The sequence below is a fragment of the Triticum aestivum genome, chromosome 6B, assembly GCF_018294505.1.
Source record: "Triticum aestivum cultivar Chinese Spring chromosome 6B, IWGSC CS RefSeq v2.1, whole genome shotgun sequence".
Lineage (NCBI taxonomy): Eukaryota > Viridiplantae > Streptophyta > Magnoliopsida > Poales > Poaceae > Triticum > Triticum aestivum.
In genome coordinates this window covers 239,079,156-239,103,246 of record NC_057810.1, presented here as the reverse complement: position 1 = coordinate 239,103,246, position 24,091 = coordinate 239,079,156, and the positions used below count along the sequence as shown (strand labels likewise).

At 51.0% G+C, this 24,091-nt stretch overlaps 3 protein-coding genes across 7 annotated transcripts; 2 read left to right on the top strand and 1 right to left on the bottom strand.

The window, feature by feature from the left end:
* Positions 1-4,066: 4,066 nt before the first annotated feature.
* LOC123136778 (putative pentatricopeptide repeat-containing protein At3g47840) lies at positions 4,067-7,196 on the top strand. The gene has a single exon (XM_044556279.1). It carries the CDS (start codon positions 4,359-4,361, stop codon positions 6,513-6,515), a length of 2,157 nt encoding a protein of 718 aa, XP_044412214.1. The 5' UTR covers positions 4,067-4,358; the 3' UTR covers positions 6,516-7,196.
* Positions 7,197-13,655: 6,459 nt separating this feature from the next.
* LOC123136777 (uncharacterized) lies at positions 13,656-19,621 on the top strand. 5 transcript variants are annotated; one of them, XR_006467284.1, is made up of 8 exons: positions 13,656-13,899; positions 13,982-14,100; positions 14,653-14,733; positions 14,874-14,958; positions 16,614-17,545; positions 18,007-18,223; positions 18,351-18,600; positions 18,682-19,621. XR_006467284.1 is itself a non-coding variant. In XM_044556275.1 (4 exons), exons 1-3 carry the CDS (start codon positions 16,934-16,936, stop codon positions 18,439-18,441), a joined length of 609 nt encoding a protein of 202 aa, XP_044412210.1. In that variant the 5' UTR covers positions 16,828-16,933; the 3' UTR covers positions 18,442-18,600; positions 18,682-19,621. The 5 variants fall into 5 exon arrangements, 3 of the variants coding, with proteins under 3 accessions (XP_044412211.1, XP_044412210.1, XP_044412212.1); XR_006467283.1 differs by having other exon boundaries at positions 13,663-13,899; positions 17,959-18,223; XM_044556275.1 differs by lacking the exons at positions 13,656-13,899; positions 13,982-14,100; positions 14,653-14,733; positions 14,874-14,958; positions 18,007-18,223 and having other exon boundaries at positions 16,828-17,220; positions 17,315-17,545.
* A 2,529-nt stretch (positions 19,622-22,150) lies between these two features.
* On the bottom strand, positions 22,151-22,982 carry LOC123134016 (uncharacterized). Its single transcript, XM_044553379.1, has one exon. It carries the CDS (start codon positions 22,914-22,916, stop codon positions 22,326-22,328), a length of 591 nt encoding a protein of 196 aa, XP_044409314.1. The 5' UTR covers positions 22,917-22,982; the 3' UTR covers positions 22,151-22,325.
* Positions 22,983-24,091: the final 1,109 nt, after the last annotated feature.

Sequence of the window (24,091 nt, the reverse complement as noted above, 5' to 3'; positions counted from 1 at the left end):
GGCGTTCTGCGTCGTATGCATCAGCCAAAGCTTAATAGACGTCAGCGACTGAGCGGCGCGCACCGGGTTGGACTGCGCAAGCACCTGCCTTGTTGAAGGAGGTGGCTAGGTCTGCTCACCTGCCGCCCATGCAACGTGCAGGAGTTCCCGGGGCGATGGCCCATGACCTCTGGGGGCATAGGTTTAGTCCGGCGTGCTGGCCTCTCTATTAAGCCTAGGTCGGGTTGTGGCGTATTGTTTGGCCGAGGCCGGGCATGACCCAGGAAAGTGTGTCCGGCTGGAGTTAATCAAGCGTGGTGGGTAAGTTGGTGCACCCCTGCAGGGAAGAACTAATCTATGCATAGCCTGTCCTACGGTAACGGACACTTGGACTTGTATCCCGATCAATACAACTAGAACTGGATACTTGTGATGAGAATTGGATTGTGATGACAATTGGATAGTATGGCTCTGGGATTGCTTTCTCGCAGGGAGTCGAGAAAGGATCTCTGGCCGAGGTTGATAACACTACTACTACTTTACTTTATGGTACTCTACTCCCTCCTGTTGCTGCAAGATGGTGGTTTCCAGAAGATGCTAGTCTTCGATAGGACCATGCCTTCTCTCTATTCTGGCATTTCTGCAGCCCAGTCCACATATACAGCCTTCCTTTGATAATGTTGCATCTGTAGTGTAGATCCTTGCTTGCGAGTACTTTGGATGAGTACTCACGGTTGCTTTGCTCCCTCTTTTTCCCCTTTTCCATTCTTCTCGGATGACGCAACCAGATGACAGAGTCGAGGAGCCAGATGCCACCTTTGATGACTGCTACTACCCCGAGGGCGCCTACTACCACGTGGCGGAGACCGTCGATGACCAGGAGTAGTTAGGAGGCTCCCAGGCAGGAGGCCTTGCCTTTTCGATCGATGTTGCTTTTATGCTAGCCTTCTTAAGGCAAACTTGTTTAACTCATGTCTGTACTCAGATATTGTTGCTTCCGCTGACTCTTGTGTTTTCGATCTTATGTATTCGAGCCCTCGAGGCCCCTGACTTGTAATATAAAGCTTGTATTATCTTAATTTGTGTCTAGAGTTGTGTTGTGATATCTTCCCGTGAGTCCTTGATCTTGATCGTACACATTTGCGTGTATGATTAGTGTACGATTGAATCGAGGGCGTCACACCTTTGGTACATTATATAAACCGAGGCCAGGCTAGTCAATTGATCGACTCATATTCATTAGAACAATCTTGTGGTAGACACATGTACTCTGTACTACACCCCATATGAATACAATCAAAAGGAAGACGTAGGGTATTATCTCTTCGAGAGAGCTCGAACCTGGGTAAAATCCTGTGTTCATGTTACCATCGTTCCAAGACGCCTAGCTTAGGACCCCTACTACGATATGTGCCGGATATAGAACCAACAGCCGCGATGTGGGCGGCGTCGTCGTCCTCGACGACAGCGACGAGGAGGCGCCGGTGCCAACCCCCTCCCCCCCGCGCATCGGCGATGCAGGTCAAGGGTGCTCCGCCTCCCCCCCCCCCCCCCCCCCGCGTATCGGCGATGCAGGTCAGGGGTGCAACAAAGATGGCGGCGGCGGCGTGCAGGACGACGACAACGGCGGCGGCGACGGTGACTTCTACAAGCTCCTAGGCATGTAGAAGTCTCGGGGCGGCGGGCGGCATAGTTTTTTTATTTCTTATTTTGTACAAATCTGAATGAAAACTGTCGAATATTACCCGAACTCATGTCTTTTTCGTCTAATTTTAGCCAAAGTTCAATTCAAAAAACGGCGTCTGGGACTGACCTGGGGCCGTGGTTGGGAACCCGACTGCTCCCACGGCCAAAATAGCGCTGGCTAGCCACCAGGAGGCACTATTTCTATCCCTGGGGGCGCCGAACAGCTGGAGATGCTCTTAGGGCATGTCTCTCCCACCCGCAAAAAATTGCACCGGCATCCGTCCACAGATAAATTTAGTGTTTTGATCCTTTTGTGAAAGTTAATTTAGATTTGACCCTGGTTTGAATTTTTTCGAGATCTGGCCCTTTTCCTATGGCCGGGGTCGATGGCGGTAGGTTTGCACGTCCTACCGTAAAAAAATATTATAAGTATTAAATACAGTGCTTGTACGCACCTACTGCCGGGCACCTTGGCGGTAAGATTGCACATGCTACCACTAGCCTGTTTGGCGGTAGGGCTGCACCGTGTTGACGTGGATAAGTTGCCTACCACTAGAGACCTTGGCAGTAGGCTGGTATACAACGTAGGATCCTCTTGTTGTACCACTAGTTGATATGAAGCTACAATCTTTTTGAATGTTTCCAGATTCCTACTTGTCATTAAGGGGTATAAGAGCATCTCTAGCAGACTCCTTAAAAAGACGTAAATTGTAAAAATCCGGTGACTATACGGATTTGGCCCTTTTTTGAGCCAGACCAGAGTCCGTATAGTCGCCCAACCCGTAAATGATTTTACGGTGGCTCGCAAACCGCCCCCATGCGGTATATCTACATGTTTGCGACGAGTATACTGGGCGAAACCCTATCCCCGCGCTGCCGCAATCCCGCCTCTCCCCTCTCGATTTCTTGACGCTGGTGACTCGAATCGGCCACCACACTCCAACATGTGGCGCGAGATGTGGAGCTCGGGCCGCCGCTCCGGCGGTAGCGATGACCCCGAGCGGCAGCGGTGTGTCAAAGCCAATGGCAGGAGGAAGCGAGCCACTCAGAAGTACATGAACCGTGGCCTAGAGCCGTCGCCGTCGCTCCTCCGCCGCGAGACGGAGGGGTACGACCGCAGGCAGGCGCGTCTGTCCGCCGACGCGGGTAGCTCTGACGGGGGGTCGATCTCCCGTACGCCGCTCCTCATACCGGTGAAAAGGGAGCCAAAGGAGCTTCTGCCGCTCCACGCGGTGAAGAGGGAGCTTGAGGCGGAGCCGGTGCGGCCGGGCGATGGCGTCATCGGGCCGGGGGATTTCCTCTCCCGGCGGAGGCGAGCATCTTCGAGCGGGTCATCATCGCACGTAGTGCGTGGGAGGAGGAGGAGGCGAAGCAGCGCCGTCGATCTCTAGCCGAGCTCGAGGACGTCCTCGTCGAGCAGGAGCTCACCAAGGCGCATGACTTCGACACCAACCTCGAGGCATGGCGCCGCGAAGCCAAGGCGCGTGATGACATCTACGTCGACCTCGTCTCCTCCTCCGACGACGACGATTGAACTCCTCCGCCGCTACATCGTCGCTGTAGCACCCAGATAGCTCCGGTGAGCCAAATTTTGGCAGTAGGGTTTACGGTGGCCGCCGCTCCTCCGTACATGTCCGTGTTTTTTTTAACATAGTACAGACGCAAGCGCTCATATACACGCGCATACACTCACCCCTATGAGCACTTCCGAAAGACTGAGCCGACATATCATCTTAAAATTTACGAAGTAATCGTAGGCACCTCGTCGTCGATGAAAACGTCTTCTCCCACTGAATGTGCATCACCGGAAATCCTGAAATAAATTCAGGAATAAATGCGAGCACCAGAATTTGAACATTGGTGGCTGGGAATACCACAGTCCTTCTAACCATCCAACCACAGGTTGGTTCGCAGGTCCGTGTTTGGAGGGTTTGGATACAAGGGACTATTTTTAGTCTGACTAAAAATAGTCTCTTTTAGAGGCTAAAGTTCCAAGCACCCCTGACTAAAAAGAGGTTAGGACTAGTCTTGAGGCTAAAATCTTTTAGTCATGGGAAACCTACTAAAATATGTATTAGCTCTCTCTCTCCTTATTTAATTCCTCTCCTTAGTTCTGGATTGGAGGGTTTGGAGGATAATAAATGCTCAATAACTAGATTTTAGTCTCTTTAGTATTTGGATCCAAGCATGGGTGAGACTAGCAAGTTTTAGTCCCACTACTTTTAGTCATGGAACTAAAACGTATCCAAGCATGCTCTTAAGGTCTGCTAAAGATGCTGAGAGTCACATACTGGATGGCTGAAGACGTGGTTCTGCTCGTGTTTGAGAAACAAAGAGAGCAGGCCAAAATGCCAATGCTCGCATCGGTCGTACAATCCCCAGTTGACTGGCTCACTCGCACGATGCCGCCGCAGTACATCAGCCACATCCGTCGGCTCACGCGCGGCCGCTCGGGAAGCCAGAATCGTGCGCGTGCACGATGAAGCCAAAATCCAGGAGGGAAAACCGGAAAAGGAGGGTCTGCGCGGGCCGTCTCGTGCAGTCGTGCTCTCGCGCGCTTCGCCGCGAAGAGCCCAGCTCCGGCCGGTCAAGCGCCGTACCGCTGAGGGGAAACCACGCCGCGCAGCCGTGGGGACCGGGCAGGAGCGCCGCCGCGGGCCGGGGAGGAGTTTCAGGCCGCCGAGTGGACTCAAATGGTGGCGCGCTTCGCTCCCCGCGTGAAATCTCCCCGTCTCGGTCGCTCCATGTGGGCCGAAGCTGCTCCTCTTCGTCCCGAACCACACCCACCGCCCGTCTTCTCCGTGCCGCCACTGCAAGACCTCAACGCTCGGCTGAAGCGCCTGGTCCAGTCGGGCCGGCTACCCGACGCGCAGGCCCTGTTCGACGGAGCGCCGCACCGCGACGAGGCCTCCTACTCTGCCCTGCTCGCGGGCCATGCTGCGGCGGGGGATGTCACCGGCGCCATGGCGCTCTTCTCCCGCATCCGCGCATCCTCGCTCCCGGCCGCTGACCCCTTCGTGCTCAGCCTCGCGTTCAAGGCCTGCGCCGCGGCCGCCGACGCCAGCCACGCCGCGTCACTGCACGCCTTCGCCGTCAGGTCCTCGGCCGTCTCCTCCGTCTTCGTCGCCACCGCGCTGGCCGACGCCTACGCCAAGGCCGGCTGCCTCGCGCAAGCGCTCAGGGTGTTCGACGAAATGCCGCTCAAGAACGTGGTCTCCTGGACCACGCTCATCTCCGCACTGGCGCGGGCCGGCCGCCGCCACGACGCGGTCCGCCGCTTTGCTGAGATGCGCGCCTCCAGCATGCCCTGTGACTCGCATGCCTTCGCGGCCGCGCTCACCGCGTGCGCTGACACCGGGCTGCTATCGCGCGGCCGTGAGGTGCACGCGCTCTGCGCCAAGCTCGGCTTCGACGCCACGCCCTACGTCGCCAACACACTCGCCACGCTGTACGCGCGCTGCGGGGACGTCCACCGTGCAATGGCTGCGGTCGGCCGCATGGGCTCGCGAGACGTTGCCGCGTGGACGACTGTGATATCCTCCTACGCACAGACTGGTCGTGCCAAGGAAGCCATCCTGGCATTCGTCGCGATGCTTCGTGACGGGGCATCGAAGGCGGCCAGGCCCAACGAATACACATACGCTGCAGTTATTGCTGCGTGTGCAAATATTTCGTGTGTATATCTTGGAGAGCAGTTGCACGCTCAAGCTGCACAAAGAGGGTTCGCCAGTGCGCGCTCGGTGGCCAATTCACTCGTCACACTCTATGCCCGCGCCGCCGGTCGTCTGTCAGCAGCCGATGCCGTGTTCCGTGAAAGTGCTGCCAAGGATGTTGTCTCTTGGAGTGCAATCATATCAGGCTATGCGCAGGAAGGACTTGCCGGGGAGGCTTTCGCCCTGTTTACTGAAATGCGACGGCACCATTGTCCTCGTCCGAATGAGTTTACTCTTGCCAGTCTCCTCAGTGCGTGCGCAACTGCTGCGTCACTGGACGCTGGTCGCCAACTCCATGCACTTGCTGTCGCTGCTGGACTTGAACACCATGCCATGGTCAGGAGTGCGCTCATTGACATGTATGGAAAGAGTGGCAACATGTCAGATGCTGATGTTGTATTTTCCAATCGCACGAAAGATGATGTGGTTTCATGGACTGCGATGATCGTCGGGAATGCTGAGCATGGCCACAGTGAAAGGGCACTTGAATTGTTTGAGGAAATGTGCCGTGTTGGGCTAAAGCCGGACCATGTTGCGTTCATAGGTGTGCTCAGTGCTTGCTGTCATGCTGGGGCAGTTGAGCTTGGATTGAGGTACCTCAATGCAATGAGCAAAAGCTATGGACTGGAGCCCGCAAAGGAGCACTATGGCTGTGTCGTGGATTTGTTGGGCAGAGCTGGTAGAATAGATGAGGCTGAGGAGTTGATTGGTGGTATGGCAGCTAATGAAAGAGATGGTGTTGTTTGGACATCTTTGCTTAGGGCATGTGCAGCTCGAGGGGAAGAGGAAACCGGAAAGAAAGCTGCAGAGAGGGCAATGGAGGCAGAGCCATGGGGTGCAGGAGCACATGTGGCAATGGCAAATCTATATGCCAGCAAGGGACAATGGTGTGAGGCAGCACAAGAGAGACATATGATGAAGCAGAAAGGGGTTGTGAAAGGAGTAGGGTGGTCATCAGTCACAGTTGGAGGGGAGGAGAGGGGAGTTGGGGTGTTTGTTGCAGGTGACCGTACACATCCCCAAGACAATGTGATCTATGAGATGCTTGACTTGATTTACTATGGAGTTGGAATGGCTCGGTATGTACCCGATCAGATGAATTTAGCATCTGAGGTGGAGCTAATGGTTAACACTTAGTAGTTAACTGAGTAATTTCAGAAGGAGATAGGCTTGAAAAGAAAAGTACATAAGTCCTTGGCACGATGAGCACAATGCAGCCATGCGACTTAAAAGTTCTGCTGCTGTGCTGAAGTCCTCTCTTCCAAATTTGAACTAAAACCACGACAAGTAATTTGGAACAGAGGGAGTAGTTCTTTGGTAATACTACTGGGGCTTTGATCTTGGTACGCTTTTGATAAGATGGTGACTGCTGCAGCATATATGTACGAGGCAAGAATTCTCTGTTGAAGCTTTAGCGCTCAGGCTGGTGCCAAAAGTAGCAGTTCTGTGTCTACCACAGATCAGAGCAACAAAGTTCTGATATCTGCATCAGAATCGCATTGAAGATCACTCCTTGCTATATGAACTAATACATGTTTGCGACATTGCACAAAGGCTTGGACCTGACATTGATGTGACGAAGTGTGTGCCTCACTGATCCCTTCTTTTGAAGGAAGCCAGGCCACATAGATATATCAGCATTCTTTCCAGCAACATTGCGGCACCGGTGGCACCCAAAGCCGTGTCAACTTGTATATCATACTAATTGGTTAGTATCTTAATTCTTCACCAAAATATTGATAGCTGGGTGGTGATTCAGCTGAAGCTGGGTAGACATCAACCTGGCCGATAATTTTGAGTCCGGGTTTGCAGAGCTGATGCCTTAAGTCATTTTGAGAGAATTGCTACTCCCTCCGTTCCGAATTATAAGATGTTTTAACTTTTTCTGAATCGGATGTATATAAATGTGTTTTAGTGTGTTTGTTCACTCATTTTAGTCTGTATGTAGTCCATATTGAAATATCCAAAACATCTTATAATTTGGAACGGAGGTAGTACTTGCCTACCTGCCAAATACTCTAATCTCGTGTCAGGGTCACCAGGGTGCCACTACAAATATGATAGAAGCAGGATAACTATCAGCAAGTATCTAAGTTCGAGCTAATAACATCTATAAAATTAGAACTGATGTGCACATGTGCTGATGCGCATACAGAGTTAAAGAAATAAGAAAAATGAATATTATTGAATAAGTTTCAGTTTAGTTAGAATGTATTACAAATCAAGGAATATAGAAAAAAAATTACATCTATGAAAGGAACATAGATGATCATCTGAAGGGGTCATCTGTGTACACTTTTGATAAGATGGTTGATTGCCTGCAGCATATATGTATGAGGCAAGAGTTCTTTGTTGAAGCTTCAGCGCTCAGGCAGGTGCCAAAAGTAGCAGACCTGTGTGTACCATGGATTAGATGAACAAAAGTTCTGATATCTGCATCAGAATTGCATTGAAGAAGACAACTCCTTGCTCTATCAATTAATGCATATTTGCAGCATTCCACAAAGGCTTGGAGCAGACAACAATGTGACAGAGGTTGATGTTTTTATTCTCTCTTAAGAAGTGTATGCCTGACTGATCCCCTTCTTTTGAAGGAAGCCAGGCCACAGTAGATATATCAGCATTCTTTCCAGCAACATTGCTACATCGGTGGCACCCAAAGTTGTGTCAACTTGTATATCATACTAATTGGCTAGTATCTTGATTCTTGACCAATATATTGATAGCTTGGTGGTGATTCAGCTGAAGCTGGGTAGGCATCACCCTGGTCAATAATTTTAAGTCCGGGTTTGCAGAGCTGATGTCTTCAGTCATTTTGAGATAATTGCTACTTGCCTACCCGCCAAATACTCTAATCTTGGTCATTGTCAGGGTCACCAGGGTGCCACCACAAATATGATAGAACCATGATAACATCGGTAAGTATCTAAGTTTGAGCTTACAGCATCTATAAAATTAGAACTGATGTGCATACGGAGTTAAAGAAATAAGAAAAATGAACACAATTGGATAGGTTTCAGTTTAGTTGGAATGTACAGATTGTAAGCAGTTGCTGCCCTAGACTAGCTGCATGGCCATGCACGTCGTGCATGCCCCCCCACCTCTCGCACGTCGTGTGTCCCACTCTCCCTCTCTCTCCTGCGCTACGCGCCCTGTACATGTACGGCTCGTGTATATAATCACAGGAATGCAATGAGAGCACTCAAGGTGCATTATTCTCTCTATCTCTCCCACTCACATGGTATCAGACGCCGGTTCTCTCCTGCGTCGCTCAACCTCTTCCGCTGCTCTCCCTCCCAGCCGCATCTTCCCATGGCGAACCCACCTCCCCCACCCGCCACCCTCCACCACCGCGCCCGTCCGGCGGCTCGCCGGTCACGCCTGGTACCCAGGTTCGCCCAGTCCCCGTGAGCCAGTCCTTGCTCACTCCCTCCGTCTTCACGCACGGCGCTCTCGGCCGGCCGCTCTTTACCCCGGATCCCGGCGCCTCCACGTCTGCAGCCCCACCGCCACAGTCTCCGCTCGCGGCCGTCTTCATCAACCAGCACGTGCCGCTGGTGCTCTCCCTCAACCCTCCGAACTTCTCGCAGTGGCGCACCCTGTTCGAGGTTATGTTCCAGAAGTACGCCGTCCAGGAGCATCTCACGGGTCCCGGGCGCGCCGGCGACCCCCTCTGGGATCAAGACGACGCGCACATCACCTCCTGGCTCTACAACCGCGTGAGCCCTGAGATCTTCGGCCTCATCCACCGCCGCGGCGCCTCCGCGGCCGCGGTCTGGTCCGCCATCTGCACTCTCTTTCTAGAGAACGCAGAGCACCAGATCGTCTTCCTCGCCACCGAGTTCCGGCGCATCGAACAAGGGTCCTCGTCCATCCTCGCCTACTTCGCGCGTCTCAAGGACTGCGCTGATCGCCTTGCCGATCTCAACGCAGAAGTCGACGACAAGGATCAGGTGCTGAACATGTTTCGCGGGCTGCATCCGCGGTTCCGTTATGCCATACCTATCCTGACTATGCAGACGCCCTTCCCCACTTTCCTCCGCTGCCGTGCCTTCTTCATGCTCGAGGAAAGTCGTCAGGCGGACGAGCGCCACACCGAGACCGCTCTCCACGCGGCCCGTGTACCGGGGCAGCCCGGCCAAGGTGGGGGCGGCTCCAGCACGGGCGGCGGACGCCCCAACAACGGCGGTCGCAACAGAGGCAGGGGTAGGGGCGCCGGCTCGGGTGGTGGCCAGTCCTCACACTCCGGCGGGGGCTCGCATGTGCCTCGCCCGCCTGCACCAGCACCAGCGCCATGGACCGGTATGGTCCACGCGTGGCCAATGCCCTGGCGCCCCCATGCCCCGAGCTCGGGCATCCTCGGACCACGTCCCGGCGCCGCCGCTCCATTCGCCGGCACTGCGTCCCACTACGGCGGGGTACCCAACTCCGCTCCACCCGTCGTCTGGCAGCATGGGGCTGTCCCGCCGCACCCCCTGTACGGCGCTCCTGGTGGCCCACCTGTCGGCGGTGCAGCATGGGACCAGACGGCCCTGATCCACGCCCTCAACAACCTGCAAGTTCAACAGGGCCAGCCGGCCGCGTCTGGTGCAGAGTGGTACCTGGACACCGGCGCCACAACCCATATGGCCTCCTCACCAGGTATCCTCTCCTCCTCCTATCCCTGTTCTTCTCCTGGCATTACAGTTGGTGATGGCTCGACGCTCGCAGTCACGCACTCCGGTCACCACTCCATCCCTACAGCCACAAACCCCTCTCTCTGCACAATGTTCTTGTCTCCCCCAACCTCATCAAAAACCTCCTCTCTGTCAAAGCCCTAACCCGTGATAACCCTGTTAACGTGGAATTTGATGACGTTGGTTTTTCTGTCAAGGACCGAAGCACGAAGACGGTGATCCTCCGGTGTAACTCGCCGGATGAGCTCTACCCCATGACCGCGCCACCGACCCAGCACCAAGCCCTCCTCGCCGTCTCCCGCGACACATGGCATCGCCGCCTCGGCCACCTTGGTGATGATGCGCTTGATCACACCCTCCGGAGCTGTCATATCCGCCCGTCTGATATATCTCGCCCCACCTGTAATGCTTGTCAATTAGGAAAAAGTGTGCGCTTGCCCTTTAGCTCTTCAGAACATGTTTCCTATTTCCCGTTTCAGCTTGTGCATTGTGATGTTTGGACCTCTCCTATTATGAGTATTTCCGGTTGCCAACATTATCTTGTTATTGTGGATGATTATAGCCATTTCATATGGACGTACCCCCTTCGTCACAAATCCGAAGTGCTGCCCACGCTCCGTTCGTTTGCCGCTTTCGTTTCCACTCAGTTCCACCTACCCATTCTATCCATCCAAACGGACAATGGCAAGGAATTTGACAACCTCGCCTCACGCGACCTCTTCTCCAGCCTAGGAATCGCTCTTCGCATGTCGTGCCCATACACATCACCACAAAACGGCCGTGCTGAACGTGCCCTCCGCACACTAAACGACATCACTCGCTCAATGCTCATCCATGCCTCCATGCCATACGCGTACTGGGCAGAAGCTTTGCAAACCGCCACCTTCTTACTCAACCGGCGCCCCTGTCGTCCTCGACATAATCACAGCCCCTTCTTTCTCCTCCACGGCACCGAACCCAACTACACCGCTCTTCGGGTTTTTGGATGCTTGTGCTACCCTAACCTCAGCGCAACCACACCACACAAACTCGCTCCCCGATCGGCTCCCTGTGTGTTCCTTGGTTACTCACCACACCACAAGGGCTATCGGTGCCTCAACCGCACCACTGGCAAAGTTGTCATATCCCGCCATGTCGTGTTCGACGAGCATCAGTTCCCTTTCGCTCACACCACAGCTGAGCCCACCTCTGACCCCGATGAGCTCAACTACACCCCATCCATACCCCAGCGTCCCCGCTATGCGCTCCCACGCGTACCTCGCCCGCCTCACACCCAGCCCCCTCCCCACGGCGCTCCCGCCGTCCTGCCTAGCCCCGCCATATCGGCCACGGCTACGCCCCCAAGCACATCTACTCCCCCATCGGCGGACAGACCACCATCGCCGCCCATGCCTGGACCACGCCGGACAACCCATCACCCACCTCCACGCCACCACGCACCACGCCTCCCCGCCGGCGTCCTGACCCAGCTCCTACACATACGATGATCACCCGGGCCCAGGCCGGCAAGTTCTTCCCGAACCCTAAATACAACCAAGCCCTCACAACTTCCACCACCGCCCCAACCATCTCCCCTATACCCAAAACCGTGCGTGCTGCGCTGCGTGATCCCCATTGGCTAACTGCAATGCAGGTGGAGTACAGGGCATTGATGGAGAACCGGACGTGGAGCCTCGTACCGCGCCCACCGGGCGCCAACATCGTCACCGGCAAGTGGTTGTTCCGCCACAAACTCAAGGCTGATGGCACGCTGGATCGCTACAAAGCGAGATGGGTCGTGCGCGGCTTCTCACAGCGGCCGGGAGTCGACTTCGACGAGACGTTCTCGCCCGTCGTCAAGGCGGCCACCATCCGCGTCGTGCTCACCATCGCCGCCGCTCGTCAGTGGCCCGTTCATCAGATGGATGTGAACAACGCCTTCCTGCATGGACGCCTCGCCGAGCGCGTCTACTGCCAGCAGCCTGCTGGCTTCGTCAACACCAACCATCCTGATCATGTGTGCCTGCTGGACAAGTCCCTCTATGGCCTGAAACAGGCTCCGCGTGCTTGGTTCGCGCGGTTCGCCACCTTCGTTCGCGGTCTTGGCTTCATCGACTCACGGTCCGACCCGTCCCTCTTCGTCCTCCACAACAGCGCGGGCACGGCATACCTACTGCTCTATGTCGACGACATCGTGCTCACCGCGTCCACGTCCACGCTTCTCCAACAACTCCAACAGCTCCTGTTCGCGGAATTCTCTATGAAGGATCTCGGCCCGCTCCACTACTTCCTCGGCATCGCCGTGACCAGGACGCCCGAAGGCTTCTTCCTCTCTCAGCGGCAATATGCTGCGGAGCTGCTGGGACGCGCAAACATGACCGAGTGCAAGCCGGTGTCCACGCCAGTCGACACTCACTCCAAGCTCTCCGCGACAGACGGCGCGCCAGTCCCTCACGCCTCCGAGTATCGCAGCTTGGCAGGCGCCCTGCAGTACATGACCATGACACGGCCCGACATCGCCTATGCCGTGCAACAGTGCTGCCTGGTCATGCACGACCCGCGCACTCCTCACCTTGCCTTGCTGAAGCGCATTTTGCGCTATCTCAGTGGCACCACCGAGTACGGCCTCCACCTGCACCCGTCGGCGTCGCTCGCGCTCCCGTCGGCGTCGCTCGCGCTCACCGCGTACTCGGACGCAGACTGGGCAGGCTGCCCGGACACGCGGCGCTCCACCTCCGGCTACACTGTCTACCTCGGCGACTCCTTGGTCTCTTGGTCATCCAAGCGCCAGGCTACGGTCTCCCGTTCCAGCGCGGAAGCAGAATACCGTGCCGTCGCCAACACCGTCGCGGAGTGCTGCTGGCTTCGCCAACTCCTTGGTGAGCTGCACGTCTCCCTCCCCAAGGCCACTGTCATCTTCTGCGACAACATTTCGTCCGTCTACATGGCTGCCAACCCCGTCCACCATCGACGCACGAAACACATCGAGCTCGACATCCACTTCGTCCGAGAGAAGGTCGCCCTTGGTCACCTCCGTGTCTTGCACGTGCCCACCACGCATCAGTTCGCTGACGTCCTGACCAAGGGGCTATCGACACCGGCGTTCCAGGAGTTCCGGTCCAGCTTATGCATCCGGCCACCCGATGCTTCAGCTGCGGCGGGGTGTAAGCAGTTGCTGCCCTAGACTAGCTGCATGGCCATGCACGTCGTGCATGCCCCCCCACCTCTCGCACGTCGTGTGTCCCACTCTCCCTCTCTCTCCTGCGCTACGCGCCCTGTACATGTACGGCTCGTGTATATAATCACAGGAATGCAATGAGAGCACTCAAGGTGCATTATTCTCTCTATCTCTCCCACTCACACAGATCAAAGGAGATAGAAGAAGAAAAATTACATTGATGCAATGAATATAGATGAGCATCTGAAAGGAGTCATCACAAAGGCAATTAAGGATGTCAGAATTCTTGACATTCCATTTTCCAAAGCATTTTACAAGCTTATCCTAGGACAGGTATTTTGGACCTTGCATTCTTGAAATATATATCATGTTTGTTACGCTTTCTTACTTTTGTTAGTCGATCTAATAAGCTTTTCTTTGTTAGGAGCTTAATATATATGATATCAGTTCCTTTGATCCTGAGCTGTTAATATATATGATATCAGTTCATTTGATCCTGAGCTGGCAACAACCCTTATGGAGTTGAAAGCACTTGTCAAAAGAGATACTTAGAATCATCTTCAATGGGGGATACCAGAGCACATCTGATTTGTGTTAACGAGGTTGTAAAATTGAGGATCTTGCTATTGACTTTGTTGTCCCCGTGTATCCAGAATATGTGCTTTCTTCAGAGGGTACCTCAGATAATGTAACTGATTTGACTCTGCACTCTCAGTTGCTGGCTTATCAGCAGATTAAAGTATTCTCTAAATTACTCATGTTATTTTCAGGTAACTGATGAGAGTTTGGATGAATATGTTTATTTTGTTGTCGACACTGCGGTTAAAAGTGGAATCTCAAGACAACTGGAGGCTTTTAAATCAGGATTCAGTCAGTATGCTGTATCATGGTGCTGCTCTCGTCTTTTATACTCCCTCCTTAAAGAAATATAAGAGCGTTTAGATCACTAAAGTAGTGATCTAAACGCTCTTATATTTCTTTACAGAGGGAGTACTTGGGTAACTTGGGGCAGCTTTTCAGTTACAAGTTCTACTCCCTTTGACAAAGTATTAGGTTGCTTTTTCCTACTAGCATTTTATCTTTAGACGAACTTGGCAGTAATGCTTTAATTAGACAATGCAAAAACCTTTCCTTATTTTTTTAACCCTGTGTATTTCTTAAGCAATCTTAATCCAATATGTATAAAATTATACTTGTTTCTGATAGTAATGACTCCCTCTGTCCTTTTATTACATCTGTCCGTTCTGGTGTATTTAGATGTTAGGTTACTTTCTGTACTTTGCTCTGTAACTCATGAGCCTTACATGGGCCCTATAGGGTGACATGCACTCGATGTTCACCTTCTCATTTTATACATTTCACTCTTCTCTGGTGTTGTCTCTTACTGCCCGCACAGTCGAAAAATCATTTTGTCGTTGTCCACTGACACTGGGTATTGCAGGTATTTTTACTAAGCACACTTCAGGTATTCTCGGAGGATGAGCTGGAGAGATGACTCTGCGGAGAACAAGATAATTGGGATGTATGTGCTTGTCTTTTGTTGGAAGTTGTTGATATTTTTTTTGTAACCATTCAATTTTCGCTACTGACCCCTTGCTTCTGATAATTTTGTGGAACTTGCGGATCACATAAAATTTGATCATGGCTACGCACCTCCAGCAGTCCTGCAATCATTCTCTCTGATGATGACCTGCCGAGTGTGATGATTTGTGCTAACTATCTCAAGTGACCTGCCTACTGCACCAAGGTCTGAACTCACTGCCCTTCTGCAAATTGAGCATCATAGTAGATTAACTTACATCTATTCTTCTTGCCCTTTTTATTAATTTAAGATAGGTTCTGTAATGTCTTGACGTAACACTGAGCTAAAAAAGCTATGGACTATGAAGTATGAACCACCAATGGCTCAACTCAGGCACGTCCAAGTCAGTCGTAATTGGCATTCTGAACATGCTATTCGGGCATGATGATTTGCAGTAGTTAGTTCCAGTTATTGCATTTTTGTATTTCCTGAAACGTTACCTTATGATGACCTCTGTTCTGATGAGGTTATCTCCCACGGGGTAGGCCCACGGCGATATATTATCCAGCTAAGGTCCATGGAGGCCGAAACTCATGATCTTTACAGCCCAAGGCAATGCTAGTAACAGGGGGGTTTATCAGTCGGTGTGGGCACCCGCAAGGAGGATTCCATCAGTCGGATTAATCGAGGACACGATATGACAGAACCTAAACTGGCAGATCTCGAGGTAGGGGATCCTAAGCTGGGCGTATAAACCCAGTCGATCTCTTTATGGCTGGATCTCCGCGGTAGGTGGCTGCCATCCTAAGTGGCAGGGGCAATAACCACCGAGCGCAGACGGGGCCTCGTCACAGGACTGGCGGGCAGGGCACGCCCCTCCGGCATAGGGGCAGCAGTTTCCCCAACCGGCGCATGGCAGACTGAAGGGGGTGGCTACACAGCTTCAAGACGGCATGAAGGAGGAGCGGGCTCAGGGGAACTTGCCAGCTGCGCGCACCACACCCTCCTTCAATGCCACACATGGCAAGATCCGCCTGGAGACCTGGTCAATGAAGTTGCTTAGAATGGTCTCCACTGTTGGATCATGCAAGGCGACGCACGGAAGCACCCACCCAGACACCACATCGACGAAGGTGGGGGCGGTGGCGGTGAATGTGGTAGGTGAGGTAGGCGAGGGCGCCCGTGGGGGAGCGCAAGCTATCCTCTTGGTGCCTCTGTTGTGCACTTTTAGAATAAGGGATCTGCTAGAGATGCTCTTACATGTCAACAGAAACCCTTCGGCGCTAGTACTAAGAGCATCTTCAATAGCATGTCTAAATTTGGTTGTCTAAATTTTCATATACACATTGGTCTAAAAAGATTCTTTGATATACACAATCAGTTTTTCAGCAGATTGTCTATATTCTCTCATAACTGCCAATTCAACTATCAGTTGATCAGCTACAGTTCAACCATCATATGGTAGCAGCAAACAAATCAGTAGCACCAATCACAAATCATTCCGCTGAACTGGTTAGAAATTTATCGTAGTTCATCTTGGTGCTAGCTAAGTTCCCTCGTAGTTTATGATTGCCAGCAACAATTCAGTTATAATACTGTATTTGAGAAGTAATTGTACTGTAATCCTTTCTACTCCCTCCATTCCTAAATGTAAGTCTTTGTAGAGATTCTACTATGAACTACATACGGATGTATATAGATGCATTTTAAGTGTGGATTCATTCATTTTGCTCCGTATGTAGTCCATCCAGTGGAATCTCTACAAAGACTTACATTTAGGAACGGAGGGAGTACTTGATGAACAACGTCGGTATTTACTTAAAATATCTTGGGAGTTGAACTACTGGACATGGTCCGGCTACATCTCTGTTATGGGGCAGGTATCTTGTTGCAGTGTCGGCTTGACAATTCTTCTCTAGGGGATTCATCAAAGAAGCAAGGAGAGCAGAGATTAGGTTAGTAGGACTTATCTTGAGGTGAAACTCTTAAAAGAACAGGGAGTTTGGTACTACTACTATTGTTAACATGAGAACGCATTCCCTAATAAAGGGAAAACAACGGACGTGGAGTATGTAATCACGAGCTCACAGGAGCTCGGTATCTGATCCGTCCAGAATAGCTTTGTGATTCGATGAATTAAATGAGTGTGGCAGGCTGCGGGTCCACATGAATTCCATACGTCACTGTACGCACTTGACCGATGGGCCCTGGCTTGGACGGACGTTTGGACGCCATGGACGGAGCGAGGCAGAGCCGTGGCTCAAGATGTCGTCGGCGTCTGATCTGTGGATCAGATCCGGTGCTTTCCGGTAGTGGCGGCAGGGCACGCAGTAAATGTAAAAGTTGGGCGCTGGGGCAAGCTATCCCCTACCCAGTGAAGTTGGATCTTGCATTCTTCAAGGCAGGGAACCGGTGGAGAAATCTCCTGCAGGAAAGGGGAGTGGGCGGTCCAGCGAGCATGGAGTTCTTGTTGCAGCCATTAAACAGGTTAGAATCTGCTCGCTGTGGCTCCGTTTGGCACGGTTTTGGATTAAGTTTTTAGCAATGATTTGATTTTGTCTACTGAATATTTTTGCGGAAGTACCACAACACTGCTAGAGAAGGTTAACGAGAACAACAACACCATTGAGCCTCTTCACTACCCAGTCATGGCGCCGGCGGTGGTTGAGCTGCCGGCCCCGGCGGCCTCAAGTGCAGAAGGCCAAATCTGTGTTGAAGGCGCCGCTCCAGAGCCGGCCAGTGCAGACAAGGGTCAAGGTTCAGAGCACTCTATAGAGCAAGTGGATCCAAAAGCTCCGGGGTGGACGCAAAGGTATGAAGATTAATTTTACAGTACTGTTCATTTGCGTTTAAAGAATTCAGGGGTATCCTCTCGATTTGAGTTGCAGTGCACATACATAAAACAGAAGTGACTAGATTCATTTTAGATGGTTTGTTAAATTGTTCGCCAAAGCAGTAAGTGTATATTTAGAAGTTGGGATTGTATAAGAAGAACCAAGCCTGGATAAAAATATTGTTATTGCTCCGGGAAGAAGATGTCTTGCAAGTACAGAATTAAACATAAATAATTTAAAAGAAATAAACACAAGAGTACTGGAATAATAGATTTCGCTAAATTGTGTTGCAAACATGATGCATTTTTCTGTTTGTGAGCAACAGTAGTTTATAGCTTAGTTAAACTGTAAAACCTGATGATTATGTGCTAATAATTTGCATGGCTTCTAGAGTGCGTGTTGGCGCTGCCGCACTAGGCTGAGCTCCTTGCCCTCACAGGATCTCAGCCCTGGAGAAATCAGTCCGGCAATTTGCAGAAAAACCAGGAGACTTTGTCATTGTGCAAAGATAGGAACAAGTTTCGACACACTTGGTGAGGCGTACGATTTTTGACAATTTATATTCGTGGGCGAAAGGATTCAGTATTAGGTAAGGGAAGAGCAGGCTAAATGTGGACCGGACAAGATGCATGCAAAAGATAGTCTGTGGGTGTGCGGTATGACAGATCTTTGAGCAGTTTAAATATCTTTCCAGCTCACTATGAGAAAGTTCGTAGTGGAGTTAACTGAATATGTTTGACATGGACCATGATGTGAGCCAATCAGTGATAATTTTGTTTGCAGGAGAGACCGCTTACGTGAGCAAACATCGCAACTAAAAGACATGCTGGCAAAATCTACACACGAACTATGTTCAAGCAGTTTTGCCATATAGTATATGAGTGTGGAGCATACCAGATGGAAGAGATCGAGAAAGGAAAAATGTATATTACAATTCATACCGAGGAAGAGCTGCGGGAGAAGTGGTGAGGAATTTGATTGTGAATGTGGCCAGTTCGCACACATGCGGATGCTCTACAGCCATGTCTTGAAGGTACGTATGACCTCATATCCTGGTTGTTGCAAATTCATGCTGGATGAAAAAATTATGAACATGTATGAATTTTTGAAACAGGCTCTGGACTTTATTCTTATTAAGGAAATACCTTGGAAGCACATAGTGAAAATATGGACTAGAGATGCCAGAGACATCCTACCCCCTCATCTGACACAATATCAGAAGGACAATGCTCACAAAAATTCATCTAGTTATAGGCATTTCAATATGTAGATGCATGACATGAAGCTTGTCCGTATGGGGGACACGAGTGTTGAAGCATATAAGCATCTAATTTCTATGATCAAGAATTGTGCTGCTGGAATGACACCATTTGCTGAAATAATAAGGGACAGTCTTGGATTAGAGGACATGATGGCAGAGAATGGAGATGTTGTTAACCAGGTTCAGACACAAGTTAGTATTCAGTTTGCACCAAACAGAGTGGATAGTGTTGTTGGCAACGACGAAACGACTCGGCTAACGAGTCTGGTAATAGGCTGTCAGGATTATTACCTCTGGCTAAGAGGAAGGACATGGAAAGGCCTACGACAAGCAGAGAGAAGGCGCTTTATGAAGGTTTGAGTAAGAGGACAAGATTTTGCACGATTTCTTGGCGGCAAGGCCACAAATGTACAACTTTGCCCTGATCGCGGGGATGTCCCAAAGCAGGCGAGGAAACCTGCACGATGCAAAAGTTGTGGGGTGGACAAAGCAGCAGAACTCAGACTGAATAATTTACAAACTTAGATTGTTTCAGCATGACATATTTCTGTCATGGCCGGTGACTCATGCCAGAGCTAGCACAGGGGACTGGAGTGCTAATGTGACATTGGGAGCGTCAGTGTGTGTGGGCACAGCCGGTCCTTGTGCGTGTAAGTGTCGGGCGCTGGTGTGGTGTACGTGAGGCCCTGGTTAGGAGTCGTGTGTGGTTTGTGGGTGCATAAACACCCAGTCTTGTAATGTGTTTTGGGTGGAAAAAACGAAAATAAGTAGCAAAAGTCTGAATTCCCCTGTCTCCTTCTCTGTTCCCAGTCCCCTCGTCTTCTCCTCTTCAAGCATACCAGGTCGGCTGTACAATTTCTTCCTAGTTTTAGCTGTGTTGTATCTCAATGGCCAGTAAATTCGTGGCAGCTAAAACAACAATGAGGCATATCGTGTCAGCCGAGCGGCTAGGTTAATTCACCCAGCGGCAAGCCTCCCTGCCTTGTGGATCAGCACGTATATTGCGTGCCTGCTGAAAGGCACGGTTCAGGTCCTGATTTGAGTCCGGAAGACGAGCTCTACGATGCACGGAGGGTGCCGGCTGATGAGTTGCTTGGAGTGGCTGCTGATCAGTGCCAAAAATGACGATTATGAATTCGCATAACCCAACCTGCAGTACAGATCGGAGTGGCGCACAAAAATATTGTCGTTATGACTCAGGATCTGAGTGTGTTTTATCGTGCTGTGATTACTGTAAAACTTACCTCTCTGTTAACGCACTTATAGAACCGATGCCCAGCGTTCGCTCCACCCCGAGCAATCCAGGTCATAAGCCGGTCGCCGCAGTCGGGGCACGGGATGAGGGGCACAATCTCCTCCCGCACGGCGGAGGAAGATGAATTAGACATGAAAGACCAGGAATGGGAGACACCGGATAGCTCCAACGAGATTGGAACCAGCAGCAGACCTGTGGGGATTTGTATTGGATTTGCTCGATATGCAGAAAAGGAGCCATGTCGGAGAAGAGCGCGGCATATAGGACGGACAGGCAGAATAAATGCTCCGTCGTCACGCCGTTGGACCAGAATCTTGGGCAAGATGGCTCGTTTCGTCAGATTTGAGCCGAGCCGCGCCGTCCGTGCGTAACGGCCTAAACGGGGCTGCCCGACAGAGGTGGGCCATAGCACAGGAGAAACATTAAATATATGTTCAATGCCCGACACTATACTGCTCATGACGTGCATCTCGGGACTGACCGACGGCAGAGATAACGAGCATACAGGCGCTCGAGCTCACATAAGCATTTTCGGAAAACAACCAGCTAAAAATGTCTGCACAGGAATTCATGCACTATTCCCTCCGTTTCTAAATATAAGTCCTTTTAAAGATTTCAATATGAATTATATACGGATGTATATAGACATATTCTAGAGCACATATTCACTCCATTTTGCTTCGTATGTAAACCGTACTGACTTCTCTAGAAGGTCTTATATTTTTAGTAACAAAGGGAGTAGATGATTGCTCGTAATCTGTAATCTGTCGGCGGGAAGGAAGCGAGTTATATGTTGCTGTGTTGAGAGCTTGAGACGCAAGTTTTGTTCGAGTCAGCACAAGTTCCTGCAAGCTATGCTGGTTTGAGAGGTCTGACCGGAATGCAATGTTTATCGGGCTCAGAAGGCCGGTCTGCTGGCGTAGTTTTCCAGCTTCCTTCCTCTCTACTTCTCGTGTTGACGTCTCCTTTGCCTTGTATCCGGTGCATTTGACAATTCCGTACTAGTACAAGACGCGACCATGAGCAGTCGGCGAATCGCTTTGCGACTTGTTTAACCATTTGGTTGACTCGGCAATCTGGCCTGGCATCGATGGTGATAGTTGTCAGGATCGTTATCCGTCAACATTGCTTTATGCTCGGAGAGAAGTACGCGTCCTTCACTTCTTCGGTTAAGCGCGCAGTTGCATTTCTGGTTATATGCTTATATGCTGACTGAGAGGGTGCTTAGATACAAGGGACTATTTTTAGTCTGACTAAAAATAGTCTCTTTTAGAGGCTAAAGTTCCAAGCACCCCTGACTAAAGAGAGACTAGGACTAGTCTTGAGGCTAAAATCTTTTAGTCATAGGAAACCTACTAAAATATGTATTAGCTCTCTCTCTCCTCATTTAATTCCTCTCCTTAGTTCTGGATTGGAGGGTTTGGAGGATAATCAATGCTCAATAACTAGATTTTAGTCTTTTTAGTATTTGGATCCAAGCATGGGTGAGACTAGCAAGTTTTAGTCCCACTACTTTTAGTCATGGACTAAAACGTATCCAAGCATGCTCTGAAGCTTTGTTTATGTAGTTTGGCAGCTACGCTCCATTTCACAAATGATTGCCTAACCGCTTGCTTCCGCCACCCGCGATCGGCGGCACGATCGCCGTCCAGTATTCCCCTCAACGGCCACACCGACCATACCTCGAAATCCCTCTCTCCCCGTTCTGCGCCAGCAACGATCCTGCAGCCCCCAGCCCCAACAGTCCAGTCTCACTCGCTCCGGCAATCGATGTTGCGGCGAGCCGCCTCATCGCTGGTTCACACCCGTTGAGACTCCAAGGCGCCGTGGCGTCGCTGGCTCCCACTTGTTGATGGCTCGCGCTCGCCATCGAATCTGCGGCATCCGTGTCTCGTGCTCGGCGCTCTGTTGTTCTCCCTATTAATATGGATTTGTGCTACAGAAATTTTTAGTTGCCTGAGGATTAGCGAATGTGTAAATTGAACAGAATCTGCTGAAAATCTAACAACACAAGAATCAGTGTTTTGCATTCTTGTAGTTTTGCATCTAGTATTCTAGTGAATCACATACACAATGGGACATATTCACATACCCTTTCCCAGAATACATGTTCTTGTTATCCTAAATCTACTAAACCAATTAAATATGTGGGCTTAAACCTAAAATATGGCTTCAAACAAAACCAAAAAACAAAATAGAAAATACTACTACTAGTATTTACAGTATCTTTTAGAGATGTGCTTCACTCAGCAACCTCTTGAATGATACTCAGAGCGCGCTTCAGCTTCATCTTCAGCCGCGACCGCGCCGCCACGGCGGCCATCTTCTCTTGGCTCTTCGGCGACACCGCAAACTCCCCGAGCGTCCGCTCGTTAAGCTTCTCGTTCAGCAGAACGTCTTCGCCGTCTTCCACCTCCTCGCGCACCGGCATGACGCGCACCTTCTTCCTCCCGCCGCTGCGGCGCCCGCGCCTCTGCTGCGGCTTCTTGGCCGCGATCGCCGAGCTCGCGCGCACCGCAAGCGAGGCCATCTCGGCGCTGGACAGCGGCCGCCCGAGCAACGCCGCCGGGAGCACGAAGTATATCTGCCCCGGCCGGAGTACCTCCCCGGATGCCAGCGCCGGAGGGCTCTGCTCGAAGTAGAGCGCGTCGGAGTTGCACACGAAGAAGGACGCGGCGCTCCCGCCGAGGACGTCGGAGACGGTGACGCGTGGGCTGGCCGGGAGCTCCTTCAGCGAGCCGTCCGCGGCAACGACCCTGACAGGCGCCGGCTGGTGTGGCTGCTGCGAGAGGCTGCCTCCGTGGTTGGAAAAGCAGGAAAGCTTCGCTCCCATGGAATCTTTGCGTGTGCACAAGTGTTGAGAATAGTTTTTGAAGTTCGTTGGTGCGGAGAGATTAAAGGATGGAGGCGTATATGTAGAGGTTATGTGCTGAGATCAGGGAAGTGACAAGAAAAGGGAGACAGGACTTATCACTTCAATCCTTTGCTTCTTGTCCAATTGTGTAAGTGCACATGCACTGCTTGGAAATTCCCTCCTTTTCTTTTTTAGGGAAAACTGAGAATTTATTCCCTGGTATAATAGGATTACAGTCACTAAGAAACTCTGAAATACAATACTCCCTCCACCCCGAAATACTTATCGGAGGAATGGATATATCTAGACGTATTTTAGTTCTAAATACATCCATTTGTATGCATTTCTCTGACAAGTATTTTCGGACGGAGGGAGTATTATGTTGTTGATCAATTCTCATCAGAATAAACTCTCGGACTTCAAGAAGGTGCTTAATTTCAAAATATTTAAGAAACAGTAACAATAACATTAGCACCTAGTCTTTCAAAAAATAAGTAACATGATACCTAGAAGGAACTGGGTTTCTCCTCAAATAATACAAAGGAAAACATTTCTTCTCCTTTAACTCAAATATAGCGTTTGCTTACACACATATAGTGTAATGAACAAAAGCTTCATTTTCCTACACTTGTCAAGATGTCGACAAACATGTTTGAAGGAGTAACCAACTTTCGGAGCCTTGAGAAATAGGTATGGTAGGTACTTAGTTCACGTCATTTACCAAGACAAATGAAGATATATGCAACACATATGTTAATAGTAAAACACGTTTGCTTTTCTTGACCCGCATGAAGAAAAAATTGTTGGTACAACTAATTCCCGTGCAAAACCCCGAGATTGAGACATGGCGATGTTGTTGGTCGCGACTCACAATGTCTCGGAGAGGCCTCGTCAGGAGCATGCCGGAGATGGGGCCACCGCCAACGAAGGTGTGGTAACAGGTTAACTGGTGTGGGTGGGGGCCCTTCAGATGTGATAGACGCTTGGATTGGACCCCGAGCACGAGACGAGGATGTCATGGCTAGTCGTGGCTTCGCCGACGAGGGCTCAGGCAGATCCTCGTCGAATGTGAGGCGAGGAGAGAGCAAGGGACAACGAGGCAAATAATTGTCAGCTCACCGGGAGGTTGAAGGAAGAAGAGAAGTAGTGCCCTT